The sequence below is a fragment of the Bidens hawaiensis genome, unplaced genomic scaffold (genome assembly GCF_021521415.1).
Source record: "Bidens hawaiensis isolate Kalapana, Puna unplaced genomic scaffold, B.hawaiensis_p1.1 tig00036719_1, whole genome shotgun sequence".
Classification (NCBI taxonomy): domain Eukaryota; kingdom Viridiplantae; phylum Streptophyta; class Magnoliopsida; order Asterales; family Asteraceae; genus Bidens; species Bidens hawaiensis.
Window position 1 is genome coordinate 17,285 of NW_027505427.1, and position 21,514 is coordinate 38,798.

Sequence of the window (21,514 nt, forward strand, 5' to 3'; positions counted from 1 at the left end):
TATATTATTTAAAATGTTAATCTGTTTATCGGGCGAAGTTATTGTATAGGCGAAGTTGTGCTCAACTTCGCCATATGTCTAACTTCGCCTGCACACTAAAGTTTATCTTAACTTCGCTCATGGTAATAGGCGAAGTTATGATTTGCTTTGACGATTTTCTAACTTAGACCGTTTGTTATGCAGATATGGCAGCTGTAGCAGGAGCCGGTGGTGCTGGTGGTGACGAAGGTGGTGATAACCACCGTCAATTCTTTCCGGGACACAATATGTACATCACACTGGACCCGGATGCTAGCGGTGTTGATGATTATCGCGAGATCATCACTTTTCTTATTCGCTCGCGTATTTTCCATGTTATTACTACAACTCTGCCCATTTCTCTGCCGAACATAGAAGACTTCTGGCAGACGGTTGAGTATGATTGCAGAGTCGAGCCCCCAGTCATGCGCGCCACAGTTAACAATCAAGAGGTGCAGTTCTCATCGGAACAGATAAGGGTCGCCTTGCAGTTTGGGAATGAAACGAGAGATGATCCTACAGACTTTGTTGCTCCATTCAGAGATGGTGCATTTTTAAGAATGGGCTATTCTGGTCCATTGGGTGACACTCAGAGACGTAAAGGATTCTTGTTGGATCAATGGCGTTTTCTCATGCACGTGATGATCGTATGCATGTCGGGTCCTAAGGCTGGAACGGACGGTATGGGTGCCACGATGCAATCGGCAATGATAGCACTGACTTACAACAAGCCTTACAGCTTCAGTCAGATGGTGTTTTATGAGATAGACCGTCAGAGACGTGCAGTGGCTCGTGAAAGATTCTTGATGTATCCAAGGTTTTTTACAAATGATCTTGAATCATGTAGCTCCTACGCTACCTCAGCGCCGTCCGATTCGTTATGTAGAGAGTGTCAGCAAGAGGATTTTTGCACAATGCAGATCATTGAGTGCTCGAAGTAAACCAGAGCTTCGTCCACGACATACTCCGCTATTTGGGTATTTGATAAACCCGGCGTATGTTGCTCCTCGTGGAGACGAGTTTCGGGATCCGGCACCGCAACAGGCTGTTGTCTCTCAACCACCACCTGTGGTACAGCAAGCATTGCCTGCTGCTCCTGTTGTGGCGCCGGAGGATCAAGTAGACCTTGAAGCTGCTTTTGGTGGCCAAAGATTTTTCGATATGGAACGAGTTGATCCTGAGGCAGAGGTTCAGGTCTCAGTAGCAGAGGTTTCTAGTGCTGATGTGCCGTTGGTAGCTACGTCGGTAGCTGATTCTGAGAGAACCGACTCTGACTCCTCAGCTGATGATGTTGCTGAAGCAAGACATATACTGGTCGCTCAAGAAAGGATTCATGGAAAAAGAAAGAAAGATACAGATGACAGTGAATCTGATTTTGAGGAGGAGTTAGATAGGTTGATTCGTCGATCTAAAAGGGTTAGAACTGGTGAAGGATCGGGAGCTGGTGAAAGCTCGAGGGTGGTTCGTTTCTCTCCACCCGCCTTATCTGGTATGACTATGGTCCCTGCATCGTTGTCTGTGACAGGACCGATCACCTCAGGTGCCCCCGTGTTGACAACATCATCTTCTTTTGGCATTCCACCTACCACATTTCAACTCTCGGCTCCAGAAATTGTTTCCTTGCCACCTCCTACACTTACTCCATCGGAGGTTGTTGCAAGATTCGTTGAGTCGACGCTGGTTGTCACTGCAGGGTTATCTGTTACAATACCACCTGCGGTTACTTTTCAGCCTGTTTCTGATGTTTCGGCTACTTTGGGAATCCCTTCACCGTATGCTCAAGACACCTCTCATATGAGTTTTGATTTTGATGCAACCTTATCTGACTCAGACAGGATAGCAACTCTTGAAAGGGTCGTGGCAGAACAGTCGAGAATAAACTTGATCCAGACTCATGCTATCCAGCGCCTTGTTGCAGAAAATCAGATTCAGTCGTCCCTCCTGATTGAGCACGGTAAACTTTTTGATGCTTTAAAACAGTTATTAGCATCTCAGGGGGAGACGAGCTGCAAGGGCGATGAGTTGAGGACGAAGAAGAGGAATGATCGAGACGATGATCCCAATGCATCGAAAGGTGCAGGTGGTGAGTTGCCAAGAACTGAACAAACTCTTGGGACTTCCACATCTCAGGGGGGAGTCTACTGGTGCAACTGGTGAATCAGGGGGTGATGATGTGGTGGTAGTGGATGATGTGGAAAGTTTGGATGTTGATATTGCAGGTGACGACGATGTGTTACCGGTTGAAGAGATTGAGAAGATAGGAGCTGACATTGTAATTGATAGTGAGATTGAAGAGGGAGAGATTGTGGAGGAAAATGTTGAGCATGAGATTCCGGAAGTTGATAAGACAAATGTGAGTCATGATATGGGAAGTGACGAGACTGAATGGGAAAAGCAGCCGAGATGGAAAGAAGGCTACGCTCAATGGTTCGTAAAGACAAAGAAACCAGCGGTTCCAACTATGTTTAAGAAAAGTTATAATATCAAAGGGTATGCTGAATCGAAGAAGGGGATTATATGCTGGTTATATGATGAGCAGCTGAAGCTGTTTGTGATTAAACGATTTGACGGAGTTCAGTACTTCAAAAGGTTGTTGAGATCATTGAATACCTTGCCGGAGTGTGAGGTGAAGGACTTAGCCAAGTTGGGGTTGATAAACAGGAATGATGATAATATGGCTAGGATTATTGGGAAGATCGTTTGGAAAAAAAGTATAAAAGATAAAAAGTTCGAGCTGTTAAAGCCGCAGAAAGGAAAGCTCGTTGAAGATAAAGACAGAGGAATGAGAGCTGATGGCAAGCCTTGGATGATAATAAAGTATAAGCCTATCCGGTGTTTAAAAGAAGTGCCGATGAAACAAATGCCCAAGGATGTCTTAAAGAATCTGAAATGGTGGTATGTCGATAGTGAAACAGCTGAATCGGTGATGGAGGATGAAGATGAACAAGAGTTGCTGAGAGTGTATGATCCAATGCACTTGGTGAATTTGTCTCAAGCTGACTTGCAGGTGCTGAAAGAGAAAAAGATATTCTATATTCCTGCATGGAAAGATGAAGCCAAGAAATATCAGAGAGTAGTTTCCGTTTGTGTCAGAGAAGGTGTTCATGCTTGAAGACGGGTGACTCGAGTTTTGGGATTACAAGACACGTGATTGAAGTTAGAGATATGAAGCTACTGCCAAGGGGGAGTCTGTTGGTACATGATGTCAGTAGTTCAGTATCTAGTGTCTATAATCGTGTTAGTTGATTTTGTTTTTGTGTTTTAGTTAAGTTGTCTCACAAGTTCGCCTGATATAAGCGAACTTGTGGACAAGCGAAGTTATTGACAACTTCGCCTAGTCTGTTAGGCGAAGTTGTCGATAACTATATATGTTAGGCTACGGCTTGGTTTTGAAAAGGTGAACCAGAACGTGTAATTGTGATTTGGATATCACGTGTTAAAGGAGTTGCAATACAACGTGTCTTTTGAGTATTGTAACGTGTATTTGTGCTTGGTTTTAACGTATATCGCATAGAACACTCGTATCGTCTTACGTAGGGATTCCGCACCTACGTAGTACGAGATACTTCCGTGTAGATCCGGCTGGGAACCTACATATATTCCTTAAACGGGTTATAACATCTCAGTAAATATAAAATTATTCTCATCAAATTATTGATGTAAAAATCCTATAAAATAGGATATACTAAAAATAATCATATTTATTTTAAAAAAGATATATATTATTTAAATTAGAAAACCAATTTTATAGTTAAAAAAACGGGTCTTGGGTCTCATCAAACCATACGTATATTATTAACTTTCATAAATATTATTTATAATTAAAAAAATCAATTTTATAGTAAAAAAAATAAACGGGTCTTGGGTCTCATCAAAACCATATAGCTTTTAAACGGGTTATAACATCTCATTTATTTGTGAAACAATTTATCATCAAACCATAAGTATATTATTAACTTTCATACAATAAAAAATATAAATTCAAAAAATAAATAAATATTAGAACATACAATATAAAACAACCCCATAATATAAGGGATAAAAACCAGTAATAATAATAATAATAATACACAAATGACAAAGCACTCTTGAAGGAGGAAAGGTGCAATTGCAGTCATGTACAATTATTCCACCAAACAGCTTCACTACATTTTATTATTATTATTATTCATTTTTTATTTAATTTAATTTATTAATAGTTTCTAATCATTAATCAAAATTCCCTTTTCTGTACTCAATTTGCATCATCTCATTTATCACAAAACTGCGTCTTCAGAGATCACCAAAACCGTTGAACCAACGGCCAATTAAACCTATTCAATCCATGCAATAAACTGCATTATTATACACTATATTATTAACTGGTAATTTGCTCAAAACCCTAGCGATTATTATTATTATTATTCGAATTTGAGTTTGATTGTAGGGATCAGATCCGGATTGATATTGTTAGCTATATGATGTGAATAGTGTAATTATATGTGTATAATTTGTTTAATGATTGTAAATGATGTATTAAAAACTCTACGAACTGGTAATTAGCTCAAAACCCTAGCGAATATGATTATTATTCGAGTTTGAGTTTGAATTTGATTGTACGGATCAGATCTGTATTGATTATGTAAGCAATGTGATGTCAATTGTGTAATTACATGTGTTTATTGACTGTAATGTCGTATTGTACACTCTATGAACTGGTAATTAGCTCAAAACCCTAGCGAATACAATTATTATTTGAGTTTGAGTTTGAATTTGATTGTACGGATCAGATCCGTGTTGATTCTGTTAGCTATTTGATGTGAATAGTGTAATTATATGTGTATAATTTGTTTATTGATTGTAAATGATGTATTCTACACTCTGCGAACTGGTAATTTGCTTAAAACCTTAGCGAGTAATTTTATTGTTGAGTTTGAGTTTGAATTTGATTGTACGGATCAGATCCGGATTGATATTGTTAGCTATTTGATGTGAATTGTGTAATTATATTGTAATGACGTGGATTTGAAGCTGTAATTTGCTTAAAACCCTAAGATATATGGTGATTAGTTGAGTTTGATTGTACGGATCAGATCTGTATTGATTCTGTAATTATGTAACTATATGTCTATATGTGTTGAATCAACAGCTGTTATTCACCTGTATTGTTGTCAATGGTGAATTAAACCTATTGATGCTGTTCAGCTTTGTTGTTTCGAGTCGAATCTACGTACGAAGCTGCATTATAAACTCTACGAACTGGTAATTAGCTCAAAACGCTAGCGAATATGATTATTATTTGACTTTGATTGTACGGATCAGATCTGTATTGATTCTGTTAACAGTTTGATGTGAATTGTGTAATTATATGGTAATGACGTGGATTTGAAGCTGTAATTTGCTCAAAACCCTAGGGAATATGATTATTATGATGATTGTTGAGTTTGATTGTACGGATCAGATCAGTATTGAATTTGAAATTGTAATTGCATGTCCAGATCAGGAAACTGTTGAATAGATAGCTGTTATTCACCTTTGCCGTTGTCAATGGTATATTAGAGCTGTTGATGCTGTTCAACTTAATCGTTTCGAGTCCAATCTACGCTCTCTACGAACCTGTGATTTGCTCAAAATTCTAGCGAGTATGATTATTGTTTGAGTTTGTTTGTACGGATCAGATCTGTATTGATTTCGTCAAGAATTTGGTGTGAATTGTGTACCGGTAACTATATGGCAATGATGTGGATTGTAGAACTTACTAGGAGCTATATGTGATTTTCATTTACACTCACTTTTATTTGTATTTTTCTGTTATACGCACACACACACATTTTTATATGTAATTTACAAAGGTTAGTTGGAAATTAGCCGGAAATTGGCCTAGTCTCGGTTTTTCTAGCTCTGCTAACATATATGGTGATTATATGAGTTTCTTTGTACGGATCAGATCCGATTTTATACTGTGAAGAGTTTGATGTGAAATGTGTAAATAATATGTGTTTTTTTGTTTATTAATGGTTATGATGTGGATTGAAGGTGTAATTTTCCCTTTCGTTGACAATTTCAGGTTGATCTGAAGATATTTCTGCTGACATTCAGTTACTTAAATTTGGAAAGTGGTTGATTGGTTTCTTGATCTTGCTCAGTTGCATCTGTTGGTTAGGTTTGGGGCAAATTTCACTGGTTTCTGACATGATGTCATGATCATGTGATTTTTTGTTGAATTGATGGTATTTGCCTAATGAGATTTGAAGTCATGATAGGATGTGGTTATCAGCTATGATGTAAGTTGACGTCAGAACAGTAGTTTGATATTTGATAGAGGTGCGTGTAAGTCGATATTTGGAAGCGGATTGTAGTGTTTTGATATGAGGAGACCTTTGTTTCATAAACTTTCTTTAATTTTCGGCCCGAGACCACCATGGAATTGGTTACTAATCTGTTTTGTTAGTGTTCTTGCACTTACTATTTTGTTACGTTCATCTTCGTTTACCACGTTTGAATCCGTCTCGTTTAGTATAAAATCAGACATTTATACGAACTATAGAAGACTAAAAGATCAAACAACAAGTGATTATTTGGAGTTAACAAGTTTATCGTATGGAGATAGTAATCTGAATGAGTTTAGGATTTGTGGCAAAGAAAGAGAGCATTACGTTCCTTGCTACAATGTGTCTGCAAATCTTTTAGCAGGGTTTAAGGATGGTGAAGAGTTTGATCGACATTGTGAATTATCAAATTACCATGAAGATTGTTTGGTTCGTCCTCCACGCGATTATAAATCTCCTCTTAGTTGGCCAGTTGGTAGAGATGTAATATGGAACGGAAATGTAAAGATTAGTAAAGACCAATTTCTCTCTTCTGGAAGCATGACAAAAAGGTAATTTCTAGTTTTGAGTTTAACGAACGAGTTAAAACAAGGTTTTCTTTATATTATAGTGCATTAATGACTGCCCATTGATGTCTTCACCTCAAATTTCTTTTGTAGGCTAATGCTATTGGAAGAGAATCAAATTTCTTTCCATTCAGATGATGGGTTAATCCATGATGGAGTTAAAGAATACTCCCACCAAGTTGCGGAGATGTTAGGATTGGGTAGTGATGCTGATTTTCTTCAAGCTGTAGTAAGTACCGATCCCTATTAATTATCTTGATTTTGATTTATTAGTTATCCCCGTAATTTTCATTGCAATTCTATGTGTAATTAGTAGATGTGGTGATTCCAACGTAGTTACTTTTGACTGGTTTGATATGGGCTGTGTTTTTCTTTGAAAAATGGTACAAAAGGTTGAAAGTCAATCAAAGTGTATTTGTAGTGTACACAACTTCTTTAATCATATTGTTCAATAGAGATTATTATTGTAACTTTGTTGTTTTCTAACCATAGGTCCGTAATTAACACATTCATTGTTTATAAATAAATAAAATATGACAAAAAGGTGTTAGTACTTAGTAGGTCAACCAAATCGACCCGCACTCAATGACCTAAATAAACCTGAAACCTTTTTGAATATATGATCTTGAATTACACATTGTTTTTAATACAAATTCTTTATGGACAGGTACGTACAGTACTTGATATTGGTTGTGGGTTTGGTAGCTTTGGGGCTCATTTGCTTTCACTGAAAGTAATGGCTGTTTGTATGGCTGCTTATGAGTTAACTGGTAGTCAAGTTCAGTTATCCCTTGAAAGAGGTCTTCCAGCTGTTATAGGCAACTTCATTTCAAGAAAACTTCCATTCCCATCATTGTCATATGACATGGTTCACTGTGCACAATGTGGTATCTTATGGGACAAAAAAGGTAGTCCACCTGGCAGCGTTTGATATTTTTTATTGTTAACATGTGTTATTGTCGAGTAACTTCCATGCTTATCATACTCTATGAAAAGGGATGTGATTTGTACACAAATTTCTGTTTAAAAAAAATTGACGTGTAAACAACAAATGGTTTTTTAAGGTGTTTGAGGTGCAAGGGTAAAACTGTCAAATTAAAAGTAAAGTTGGCATTTTACTAATTAAGATTTGCATTAAATGTATATCTTTTTGTTTGTGGACAATAATAATGGACGGAAGGAAATACTTAGGGGACTCGGGGTGGTGCGTGATGGGAAATCATCACGCGTGATGGCATCACGAACACCGCCGCCACCCCTCTCATCACGCGTGATGAGAGGGTTTACGTGATGGCCATCACGCACACGAATCCCCACACAAAACCCATCACACACACACAAAAACCTATATATATATGTATGTATTTATATCAAAACTATCACATTACCACCACCCCCACTAAATTCCATCACTAGTGATGGAATGTGGTGGGGTGAGGTGGCACACCACCATTGGGTGTGGTGGGTGATAGATTTGGAACCACCCCCTCCCCCCTTAAATTTTGAATATCATTCTTTTGATTAAAATTCTGTAATCATATATATCTGCCTGGACAATAATTTCAATGTCCCTGCTCAATATAATGCGTTGCAAAATAATTGGTCACAAGTGGATAATAAGAGTCTACTTTTCCCATTTTACCCTTAATTACTCTTATTAAATCTTGAACATTTTCTAGTCAATTGCTCTCTTAAATGTAGCAAGAGTAAAGCTGGCATTCAGCTAACTAATATCTGCATTAATTGTGCATTAAATCTCTTTTTTTTTTCTTTTGTATTGGGAGAATGTAGCTGTTCAAATATTGAACATCATTATTTTGATAAAAAAAAATTAATTAGGTTACATATACATATTTATGTAGATAATAACTTGCATATTCACATTTCTATTTCAATATATCACAAAACAATTGTCTACTTTTAGAAATGGATAGTAACAGTTTGCTAATTTCTCCGTTTTACCCTTAATACTCATCATCATTAACTCTTAAATCTGCATTGATTGCACATTTAATATTTGTTGTTTTGTTGATGGACAAAATGTTAAAAGTTATGGCTGTTTATTTCTGTTTCTAATTATACTTCTATAAATTAGATGGAATGTTTCTTATCGAAGCTGATCGGATCTTGAAGCCCGGTGGCTATTTTGTCTTACATGTAAGTTCATTAAGTACAAAGCAGGGAAGCATGGCTAGACCTATTGAAGATCTCACTAAAAAGATTTGCTGGACATGTGTAGCTCAAGAAGAAGAAACTTTTATATGGCAGAAAACTGTTGATCCCCAATGCTACTCGTCCGGGTAACATTATTATATCACATTTAATCTTAGTTTTTCTTTAATTTTCAAAAAGTTTACGAGTTACAAGTATAATATAAGGTTAGTTTATGTGGACGTTACCAAAGTAAACAACTATATTTATCAAGGCCACCCAAATATTATGTATATGGTTTCACTTATGTCAAGTTTGGCAAAAAAACATGTTGAACGACAAAAACACTCTTTAATATTTTTGCAAGCACAACAGTTTTTAAGTTATATAACATGTTGACACATCATGGAATGCATATTTGTATTCCAAATCCTATATATATAAATTTATTATTTATATATTACTTTTGTAACATTTCTGAATGTTGGTTTTTCAGATCTCAAAATTCTCAAACGAATGGAGGGAATTTTTCAGTAAACTTATTTTATTTTATGTATATTTTGGCAGCAAGCAGGGTGTCATTCCACCATGTAGAGAAGGACATGATGATACTCAATCTTATTATCAGCCACTTGCATCTTGCATAGGGGGACTGCCAGCAAACGCTGGGTCCCTATTCAGAACAGGAATTCCAGTTTCCATATAACCCCTGCTGAGCTGGAAATTCATGGAAAGTATTATTCTAAATGCAATGATTTCCATTTTTGTGTTTTCTCAATATGAAGGATTAGTTTCATATATACGCTTCAAAAGTTTGAAGTTTCATATCCACCTCTCCAAATTATACTATATCATATTTATCCCTCTATATTATGAAATTTGGAGGGGGTAAATATAAATATTTTAGTGTTTTATTTGGATGGGTAATTTTGAAATTTTAAACTTTTAGAATGATATATCTGAAATTACTCCCAAAGTAATGCACCATTTCCTTGTTTGCAAAATTTCATTCTTATATAAATTAGTTTCCTTTCTTTAATCATTACACAATATTAATAATGCTACGCTTTTGGACCGCAAGCTTCTTCTATTGAAGGGCATTCTAGACATTTGCCTAACAATGAAATTCTGTCATTGAACTGTATGCCTTTACATAGAGAGGGGTGTTTATTTCAGAACCATTTTTATGTTGAGAATTGTCAGAACCGCATAATGAACTTGTACCTTTTGCGTTAAGTGTTATATAGAGGGAGGTTACATAACTGCCTACCCCACTATCTCATTAATGCACAATGTACAAGTGCTTTATGCAATTCTCGCAGTTCTCAACATATAAGAATTGTTTCTTTTGTACAATTTCGAGTTATTGTTTTGGCTTTCAGATTTGTTTTAGTTACTACCCTAAAAATGAGTATGATAATATGTTTTCGTATATATATATATGCCAGTCACAGTACCTGTGTTAGGTGGATCATGATGCAGAAACTGAGGCCCGAAATGCATATAATATTGCTATGGCTTCTCACTCCCCCGTCTTTCCATATATATATGAATATATACGAATACCCTTCTTTATTTTCCATACACACACCTTATAAATTTAACATGAATCAATGTCTTAAGCAACACGTTAAGGTCGGAACCGAATTATAAGACCGATCAAACCGCAATATTATTTTGTTCGGTCTGGTTTCATATATGAAGAGTTGAAAACCATTTGTTTTTGTCGAAGTAGTCCAGTCTTAATAAATCCAACTGGGAGTATTGAACTAATTAATATATGCTTATTCTTACAGAAATTCAGAAAGATGAGTTCGATGAAGATTTTGAGTCTTCACGAATAGCTTTAAGGAATTATTGGTCTTTGCTGACACCCTTAATTTTCTCTGATCACCCGAAGAGGCCCGGGGATGAAGACCCGTTACCGCCATATAATATGATACGAAATGTGATGGACATGAATGCAAATTATGGTGGATTAAATTCTGCATTTTTAGAAGCAGGCAAATCTGTTTGGGTTATGAATGTTGTCCCGCTTGGCACTCGTAATACACTCCCACTCATACTTCATCAGGGTTTTGCTGGTGTTTTGCATGACTGGTAAGGTTCTTTACATTATTCAATATCAGTAACTGTTAATTTTGACCCACTTATTTGTGAACGGGTCAAATGGTTAAAATAATTAGTTTAAAATGAAACGGGCCGAATGGGTTGAAACTTGTAACTCGAACAGTGTATTTTTACAGCATAAAACCTTCTAAATCATTTTACTCAAAAAGCAATATTATTATTGAAATAATACAATTCTTGTATTTAAGTAATTAAATAGTTTTGGAAAAAAGTTTAATAGTTTTTACCTCAAATGGGTTGATTATTATGGGCCTACGGTGTATCTCTAATAGTTCGAACAGTTAAAAATATTCCCTTAGAAAGAAACGGGCCAAATGGGTTAAAATTTTCCAAAGCGTACTTTTCGTTAAGTTTTTACGTGCAGTGATTTAATCTTGCAAAAATAAGTCCATGGACTTATGTGCAAATTCAGTGAAAGCAATTTTTGACAATTGCAAGCATTTTTTGACCTCATAAAACCTACTAAATTATCTTATTGAAAAACTTTATATTGTTATTAAATTATGTAACTTTTCTAGGCATATTTAGCACACTAATCATTCATGAAAAAAGTAATAGTTGATTAATTTCAACACCCGTACACAAATTTTACTGTTTTGGCCTGTTACCCAACCCGCCTGCTTTCACCTATCGTTTATTGTATACCAGTCCTCTTTCTTAAATTGGCTGCCTACATTAGTTTGCGATTATTATTATCATATTGTAATTGATATATATTATCTTATCAATTTTCTTGTATTGTAACATGTTATCTATTAGTTTTCGTAAAATAAAAATATGAACTATTAACTAATGGCATTGATGTTTATGAGTTTTCTTTGTATCGGAACGTAGGTGTGAACCTTTTCCAACATATCCACGAACATACGACCTGGTTCATGCGAATGAACTCCTCTCGATCCTTAGTTCAGAGGGATGCAGCATGAAAAGTTTACTTTTGGAGATTGATCGAATTCTACGCCCCGAGGTATCTTTTATGTTGTATTAAGACTAAAAAGTATAAGGCCAAATTGGTTGAATTAGTCAAAAAGGTTAAAAGCGACCCGTTTAGTGCATACCCTCGTAAATAGATTTAGTCAGCTTTAAAAATAATGTTAAAAATATGGTTTTTGTAAGGATAATATATGTAGAGGTGTAGAGCCCACCTATGTACTTATATTTTATATTTTACGGTGGGTATTATGTAGCCGACGAGGACTTTATTTAAGCCACATATAAGTTCAGAAACTATGAACTATTGTATAGGCCGCCCAAATATGTATTTGATTTCATTTATATGAACGATGGGGTGTGCATGAATCCAAAGAAACCGAACTGAAATAACCGAACTCAAACATAAACTGACGGTTTGGTTTTATGTTTTCGTAAAAACCGAATTCTCGGCTCGGTTTTGGTTTGCATGTAATAAAAACGACCCGAACCGAATTTATGGATTTTCATTTTGAATGTTAAGTAATTTATAAGAATTTAGTAAATAGTGTAACCCAAATACTTTAGTCTAAATGTATAATAATCAATTAACAATTATTAACAAAAATATTTAGGCTCTTTTAGAACCAAATTCATTATTTTGGGCCAAAAATTTTAAATCCAAATGGTAAAACCGAAAAAATCGAAACCGAATCGAACCCTAACCGAAAAAACCGAAACTGAGCAGTCTTCAAAATCTTTTTGGTTTTTGGTTTGATTTGCCCGAACCGGCCCATGCACAAAAGACTAAAATACCCTTGTATCGATCTAGCAAAAAGATGGTTAGATGATAAAAAGCTAGGGTGTTTTTGTCATTTTACAATATTTCGGCTTGTTTTTGGGTGAATGTGATACAAAACAAACTGAATACATACGCGGGTGTTCCCTTTTTGTAATAACTATCAACATTCGTTATTTATAAAAGTGACTCAAAATTTGTTTATTATTTTTCAGGGTTGGGTTGTTCTTTCGGATAATATGGGACTTATAGAGAAAGCCCGAACGATCGCTACACAAATACGATGGGAAGCAAGGGTAGTCGATCTTGAAAACGGTAGTGACCAAAGGCTACTCGTTTGTCAAAAACCGTTTGTAAGAAAATGAATATCATTCCTCTAGTGAAGGTGTAACCACACACACACAAACACGCATACATACATATATGACACGTAATTCATCAACGCACGGTGTTTTAGTCGATTAAAGATTAAAATACGCATGAGATAAAAGAGAAAAACGAACGTTTGTAAGATGTAGAGTAGAGGAAGTTTTTTTGACTGCGTGTTCGAGTTCTTTTTGAAATCAATATGTTATGCACGTATATTGTTGTTATGTTTTATTTAATTATTTATTTTGTGTAATTGAAGCTACATTTTGTACCAAACAAACATTATATGTCAAGAAATATAGGTGTCTTGGGTACCTAATATATGAACAAGATCACAACATGATCTTCAAATTGTAGGTTTGCTATTCTTTCAAAGTAGAGGTGTACAAAAGAACCTGTTTGGACCCACTTTACTGAAGAAACCGGTTTGGATCCGACTCGAGTACCGCTGGTGAAGTATCAACTACAATAAGTAGAGATAAATCTAAAATTAATACTCCCTCCGTCCCATTATAAGTGTCATAGTTTGACTTTTCAAGTTTTTTTTTTTGCAACCTTGACCGTAAATATTTTTGTTCGTGTCATATAATACTTGATGAAAATTATATCAATGTAAAATACATTTAAAACCCAATCCATTCATATATTTTACATCAAGTATTGTATAACACACACACAAAAATATTGCCGGTCAAAGTTAAACAAGAAAGACTTGAAATTCAAACTATGACACTTATAATGGGACGGAGGGAGTAGTAAGCATGGTGGAATCAATGTTGTAAAAGTATGCTTACAAGCCTGGGTACTTCTTGAATAATCGTTACAAGGTATGGTGTAGATGCGACTTTCTTTAATTCTGCCTTGTTACTAAGAATCGATTAAAGACGGTCAACCTCGGCTATAATCAGGCTTAGTTGGTCAACTTGGGCTGATTATGACTTAAAAAAACAAAATGTAATTCGTATTCCTACAATATTAAAGAACGAATATCATTTTTTTAATTAACGGTTAGTAATTTTTAAAATAATTTAGTATTTAAAAATGTATTTTCTTTTATTTATATTGATATTCACCTATTTTGTTATAAATATTAGTAAACTTATGGTATTTGACATACATACAATATTCATAATTTTCTTTATATTTATCATGTTCGAGTATTCTTCAAGTACCCTGAGTACACTCAACTCCCAAACCGACCGCCGAACAACTTTGACAACTCGATTTTACAAATTCCCATTATACCCGAACCCAGTTCCATACCCGAATCAGAAAAGCCCGATTGAAGAGCCCAATTAATTGACATTTTTAAACTGGGTCCAACTCCAAGTATGTGGTTTACTAAACTTTATAAAACTTTCATTTCAGCCCCTGATCTTCAAACCACTTACAATTCACCCCCTACAGTTTCTATCTCCTAACTTTTTAAAGCTTCTAACGCTAATTGTATCAGCAACAATGGCGTCTTATCTCAAATTAACAACAAAAACCCTTCAATCACATAACCCACGTGTCCTCTCATCATTCTTTACTGTAAGTTAATTTCAATCCGTACAATTATTTACTGATTATTATTATGTTAATGTTCAGTTTCTTGGGTTTTGAGGTTCAATTTTAGGTTTTTGTGATTTGGGTTGGTGAATAATTTGTGGGTTGTTTATAAAGACTGGTAATTTGTAGTTTAAGTAATCAATTTTGGGTTTTTGGGTGTGAATCAGAAACGCCTAATTTTGTCGTTTTGTGTTCGTTCGTTAAAAATCTAAACGAGTATATAATATAAAAGTAGGGCTGTTCACGAGTCGAGCTCGAGCTTGAAATTAAAGGAGGCAGCTCAACTAGGCTTGAGCTCTATTTTGAAATTAAACGAGCCAACGAGACGAGCCGAGCCGAGCCATGGTCATTTTTGGCTCGGTTACAAAAATGAGCCAGCTTAGTTCAGGTTGTTTTAAATAAAGTTTTTTTAGCCAGATGTATTTGAGCTTTTATTGAGCAAGCCACGAGCTTTTTGAATAGCCCTATATAAAAGAACATAAATGAAGACACTTTATCTTGAAACAAACGAACAAATATAAAACAATAAGTAGAGGTGCGCACATCGGGTGGGCAAAAATGAAGACACTTTATCTAACCCTGCTTGCGGTGCGCACATATGATGTATATATGTGTGAACCCTCGGGTGGGCAAAAGTGAAATTGCACTAATTTTGACGTTATTTTACTAATCTTGTGAAAATAACGTTAAAAGTGACGGACGGTTAATCAGGCATCATGTAGTGGCGTTGATAGCCGAAAGACAAGGTTACATGCACCGATCAGCCGGTGTCCCGATGATTGAGTGCTATGTGCCTTATGTCCAAGGCTTGATGCAAAACTACTATCGAGCCGGGGGTCTCACCGGAAGCAACCTCTCTATTCTTATGGGGTAGAGGTAAGGCTGTCTACATCTTACCCTCCTCAGACCCTACCATAGCTTTGCTATTGGTGGGATATACTGAGTACGATGATGATGATGATGATGATGATGATGATGATGATGATGATGATGATGATGATGAAGTAGAGGTGCACAAACTGGTTTTAAACTCATAACTGGTGTGGGTTGAAACCAGTTCGGTTCGGTCAACAAAAGTCAAAACTGGTTTATGATCGGTTTCGGTTCGGGTTGAAGCCGGGTTGCTTGACCAGGTTACGATGGGTTTTTGGCCGGTTTTTTAATTTGTTTTGGCCGATTTTGGTTTCGGTGGAGAGAATTACACACCGGTTCCGAACTTACGGTTTCAATCGGTTCCAAACCAGTTTCTACATTATCGGTTTCAAACCGGTTTGGTTTCTGTTTGATTTTAGGGTCGGTTCGGTTAACCGGTTTTCTTGCAACCTCTAACATTAAGTGCATGATACAATGTTTCATTAGTTTCTATTAATATATAAAGTATAAACAAACGTTAAAAAATGGCATAAATGAACGTTCACGAACACAAACGGGCAATCCGTACAATTATTTACTTATTATGTTGCTGTTCAGTTTCTACGTAATCGGTTTCAAACCGGTTTGGTTTTTGGGTCGGTTCCGTTAACTGATTTTTTTGCAACCTCTAACATTAAGTACATGATACAATGTTTCATTATTTCTGTTAGTATATAACGTATACATGAATGTTAATAAACAAGCATAAATGAACGAACGAAGTATGTGCTCATGTTTGTTCATTTTGTTAAACAAACAAAAAAAATTTATCCGTCTTCGTTCATTTATCAAATAAGCAAAACTCTCCACCGGACGGTTCATGAACAGGTTACTGAACGTTCGGGTAATGTTTATGGCACATTTTCTAGTGTCTGTAGGCCTATTAATGTTTGCATCTGTAAGTTATCAGTTTAGGGGTTTAGAATGCGAATCAGAAATGCCTCATTTTGTCTATCTTGATGAATTAAAATAAGTTATCCGTGTTCATTAATGCTGTGCATTTGATTGTGTAACATATTTATGGCATATTTGCTACTATTTTTTTATGAAAGCTTGAAGCTTTATGTTGATTGATTCATGTTATTATTTTATTTATGTCACGCAGATGTTTTTCTGTGTCGTCTGCAGGAACGATGGTTTGGTATGTTGCTTAACCAAGATCATTTGGCACATAATGCTAGCTATGTCATTGGTGGTGACCATGCGTTTATTATGGATCGCTTAAGGGCGTCTTTTTCAACATGTTTGCAGTTAACCGATGAACCAGTGCTTGACATGAAGGTAAATGTTTTCTTCTAGTCATCATTGATTGATTAATAGCTCAAACATAAGTAAAGTGGAAGTCTTGACTCTTGAGTATTGAGATTCGGGGAGCTAAACGGGTCTCATTCACGGAATCACGGGTTGGCGGGTCGACCCACCCGGACATGAACCTGAAAACTTTACACGAACATGACACAGAGTCACGGACCCAAAAATCGTGACATGCATAAACCAGAACATGACAGTTGACGTATGTGTTCGTGGGTTTACATGAACATGGCCCGTTTATCCCGAAGTTGTTTTTTATGCTTATTGATACTTTGTATTATCTGTTAATAGAATCAGATTTCTTGCAAATTCTTTACTTTTATAACAAGATTTTTCTATTTGGCGTGCATTATATATAGATTATAGGCCTGTAAACGAACTTAACGTTCAACGAACTGTTCGTGAACCGTTTGGCGGGAAGTTCGCTTATATAATAAACGAACGAACATGAACAAAAAATTTATGTTCGTTTAATTGAACGAATGTATCGTTCGTTTATCTATGTTCATGAATATTTGTGTAAATACGTTCTTTTATGCTCATTTATGTATTAATAGAATATAATTAAATAATATTTGGATGAGTCAACTACTTAATGGCTTCATATTTGGTCATTTAGGTGTGTTCATTTGTGTTAGTTTGTCTTCATTTACATTTGATCATTTATGTTCGCTTATTTTTGTTCGGTTATGTTCATGAACTGTTCGTTTAGATTTTAAACAAACGAACATAAACGAACACGAACATGTTCACTTTTTAAATAAACGAACATGAACACAAATATTTGTTCGATTAAGTGTTCGTGTTCGTTTAAAGTTAAATAAACGAACACAAACATACCCTTGTTCTTGTTCGTTCGGTTCGTTTACAAGCCTAATATAGATTAAAGTTATCACCTAAAAACTTATTAATCCATATTATATAGATTCATGTAAAGCTGAAATTAGTCTTTTTAATGTCTTCTTCAGATGATGGATGCATCCTCCAATGCTTCTGATAAGAAACACAAACCACAACAAAATCAGGTCTCAAATTTTTATTATTATTATTATTATTATTATTTTTGAAAAAAATTCATACTCCAATTATTATTTTTATTTTATAACACTTAATGTATTTTTTGTTTTCCTTTTCACTCCAAGAGTATCAGTTACCACCGAACACGTGTGAAGATGCATTCAAAGCATGGGGATGTAACAGTCAACAAATATCTAAAATTCTTAAACGTATGCCATCGCTCCACAAAGCCCGACTCGATAAACTCCAATCGAAACTCCAAATTCTTCAAAATCTCGGATTCACTCCTCCAGGTTTGGTCCAAATGATTAGCTGCAGGCCTCGTTTTTTAAGATGTAGAATCAATCGTTGTCTTGATGAACGTGTTCGGTACCTAGAACAGTTATTCGGGTCAAAAGAAACCTTTCAAAAAGTCATTCTTAGAAACCCGTCTATTCTAACTTATGACTTGGAAAACCTGATTATACCCACCGTTGAATTGTATAGCTCGATGGGTATAACAGGTCGAGATTTAACGCTAATGTTACTTTCTCGACCGACTATGATACCTAGAACATCATTAAACGCTGAAAAGTTGGAATACATTAGAAAAACCGGGGCCCCGAAAGACTCGAAAATGTATAAATACGTTGTCACGCTTATCGCAATCTCGCGCCTCGAAACGATACGTGAGAAAGTAGCGAATCTTGAAAAGTTTGGGTTTTTGGAAGACGAGGTGTTTCGGCTCGTGGGTATGTCGCCGCTCGTGTTGACTTTATCGGTTGACAAAGTTCAAAGAAACATGACGTTTGTGGTGGCGACGATGAAGCAGCCGGCTCGGGCTGTGCTAAAGTACCCGTTTTTGCTTTATAGAAACTTGGAAACGGTGTTGAAGCCGCGTATAACTTTGGCTGCGAAGATTGATGATATGGGACTTGGCCCGAGTGTAAACGGGCCCAAGGTGTTCACGGCTTTGAGGATGACGGAAAAGAGGTTTTTGAAGGTGTTTGTTGATTGTCACCCTCCCGAGATTGCTAACGAGTTGACGAGATGCTATGTGGATGCAAAAGATGTAAAGCGGTTAGCTGAAAAGGCGAAAAAGATTCAACATAAAGGATTTCCTTTTTGAGGTTTTTTTTGCAGTTTTGTAGCTTAATGTTATGAACTCACATGATATTTAAAATTTTGTGACCAATTGCTTGTGTAAGTTGTGATTTTAGGAAACAAATTAATTTTATATGGTTCATTGATCTAAAGTTATATTCTTTGGTCCATAATCCATTTCTTGAAGCTGCAGTGTAATTTTTTATTTTTAATAATGATACATCTGAGTACAGGTCAAATAAAAGTATGATGCAGAATTATACAGTGGATCCAAAATGAGACATTAATTATAAGTCTAGTTAACTCAGAACAGATGGTGATGATGGTGACTTTGACCCGACGTTTTCGGTCAAACCTGACTTTAAGTGAGCTTGTTTTAAGTCTGCTTGTTTTGACTCATACATAATACAACCTGAACTCATTCTGACTTCTGACACGTTACAAGCCCATATGTATAATTGTCTAAACGAGATGATATATAAACCTTGCTAACTTAGAACGGGTGGTGTTGGCGACAGCTTTGACACATCACGTTTTGATCAAACCCGACATAATAACAAATATGTCTGATCTATATCTAATTTGACCAAACTCATTCCGACCCATATTGAATTTGACTCAGACTTGTTCTGACCCGTTACACACGCGTTATGTTTAGGCTAAAGAATTAGACTTCAGTCACTAATTCATAGTTTGTGACTCGTTCATGGTCTTATTCGAGTCCAAACAAGCTCTAAACGACTAAACCGGTACCATGTGATCTAGTCCTTGGTTCAAATATTTTCAAATTCAGTGTCAGTCAAGTCCTGGCATGTTAGGTGTATACTATATTGTGTACTATATAAATTAGAGGTGCACAAATCGGGTTCACCTTGAAAACCCGAACCGGTTCGGAACCGGTTTTTTTCACACCGGGTAGAAAATGAAACCGGTTCCAGTCAGGAACCGGTTCGGTTCCCGACCCGAACCGATGCCCAGAAATGCAAACTTTTAGGAACCGAGTAGGTTGGAACCGGAACCGGTTTTTAAGTAAAAACCGGTTCCACCGGTTTTTTTTCTCAAAGTAGAGTTGGAATCGTGCTTTAATATTGAACCACATAGTTTGCAACGAGCCTTTTGATAACCTTCGTCATCCACAATCAAATCCCAATTCTTCCATACGTCTTGGTTGCGGTTATGGTTGACTACCGTAACAACCCTTGGGTCCTCCGTAACAGGAACGGGGGCAACAAAAACACTCTTCTTAGCCTTGTTGTTAGTTTTTTTGATGGGTGCCATAATAATATTTAGTTGGATGGTCGGGTAAAGGAACGGGTTTGCTAAAGGAGTAGTATTGTATTTTGTTTTTGAGTTTGGTGGTGAAACAAGTAATGGAAACAACTTATATATAGGTTTGGCCCAAAAACCGGTTCCAACGGCTATATTACCGTTGGAACCGGTTCCAACGGATATATTGTCTTAAAAACCGGTTCCAACGGCTATATTACCGTTGGAACCGGTTCCAACGGCTAGTTGGTGTCTAAAAAAACCGGTTCCAACGGCTATATTACCGTTGGAACCGGTTCCAACGGCTAGTTTGACTTTTGTTTGACCCTTCAAAAAAACCCGTCGGAACCGGTTATTCCGGGTACGAACCAAACCGGTTCCAATTAAGAACCGGGTAGGAACCGGTTTGGAACCGGTACTGACATATAAATATTAGAACCGGGTACGATTTTCGGGTACAAAAATACCCAAACCAGGTATTGTTCCAACCGGGTTGGAACTGGAACCGGTTCCGGTTCGGTTCCACCGGTTAGGTTCCGGAACCGGTTTTTTTGTGCACATCTAATATAAATAATAGGCTTGTTTAGGCTCGTGAACCAACTCCAATTCAATAAGTGAAGCTGTGACTTGGGCTCGTCTATTAAACAAGCTTATTTTTAGGCTCCAGCTCTTTTAAGCTCGGCTCGATTCAAGCCTTTTGTGAACCGATCTCAAGTAGCTAATTTACATCCTTGGTTTTCTCAAGTAGCATACTGCATATGTACAGCAGTACAGGCATGCATACAAACCGAATAACCAAAATAACCGAACAAAATAACTAACTCAACATGCATTCAACCCAAACTAACCAAACTGTCTATAGTCGAAACCAAAAATATATAAAAAAAACTAGCAACAGAAACACTGGCCATAGGTTTGGTTTTGGCACATAACCGAACCGATCCATGCTCACCCCTAGCATCTGTAAACATGATCCACAATACGAAAAATCATAACAACCAAACCGAAAAACAACTCGAAACAAACACAAAACGCTTAAGAGCGCGTTATTAACAACATATTTTTCCTTTGAGCAATGTCAAGTAATTAAAGATGATATAAAAAATAACTCGAAACAAAGACCA

At 36.3% G+C, this 21,514-nt stretch overlaps 1 protein-coding gene and 1 pseudogene across 2 annotated transcripts; both read left to right on the forward strand.

The window, feature by feature from the left end:
* Window positions 1-6,269: 6,269 nt before the first annotated feature.
* On the forward strand, window positions 6,270-13,636 carry LOC143613128 (putative methyltransferase PMT5; annotated as a pseudogene). Its single transcript, XR_013150062.1, has 8 exons — window positions 6,270-6,877; window positions 6,986-7,121; window positions 7,560-7,800; window positions 8,988-9,192; window positions 9,611-9,772; window positions 10,839-11,143; window positions 12,008-12,140; window positions 13,097-13,636. The product of XR_013150062.1 is annotated as a putative methyltransferase PMT5 (transcript).
* Window positions 13,637-14,685: 1,049 nt separating this feature from the next.
* Window positions 14,686-19,243, forward strand: LOC143613135 (uncharacterized). Its single transcript, XM_077086928.1, has 4 exons — window positions 14,686-14,783; window positions 16,842-16,994; window positions 17,993-18,049; window positions 18,175-19,243. The coding sequence occupies exons 1-4, from the start codon at window positions 14,709-14,711 to the stop codon at window positions 19,147-19,149; spliced, it is 1,260 nt and encodes a 419-aa protein (XP_076943043.1). The 5' UTR covers window positions 14,686-14,708; the 3' UTR covers window positions 19,150-19,243.
* Window positions 19,244-21,514: the final 2,271 nt, after the last annotated feature.

Excerpts from the sequence above, each read along its gene's own strand:
- LOC143613135 (XM_077086928.1), top strand. The coding sequence starts at position 14,709 with ATGGCGTCTTATCTCAAATTAACAACAAAAACCCTTCAATCACATAAC. Across the intron at positions 14,784-16,841 it reads TCCTCTCATCATTCTTTACT|GAACGATGGTTTGGTATGTT; the intron begins GTAAGTTAATTT and ends TGTCGTCTGCAG. Across the intron at positions 16,995-17,992 it reads AACCAGTGCTTGACATGAAG|ATGATGGATGCATCCTCCAA; the intron begins GTAAATGTTTTC and ends TGTCTTCTTCAG.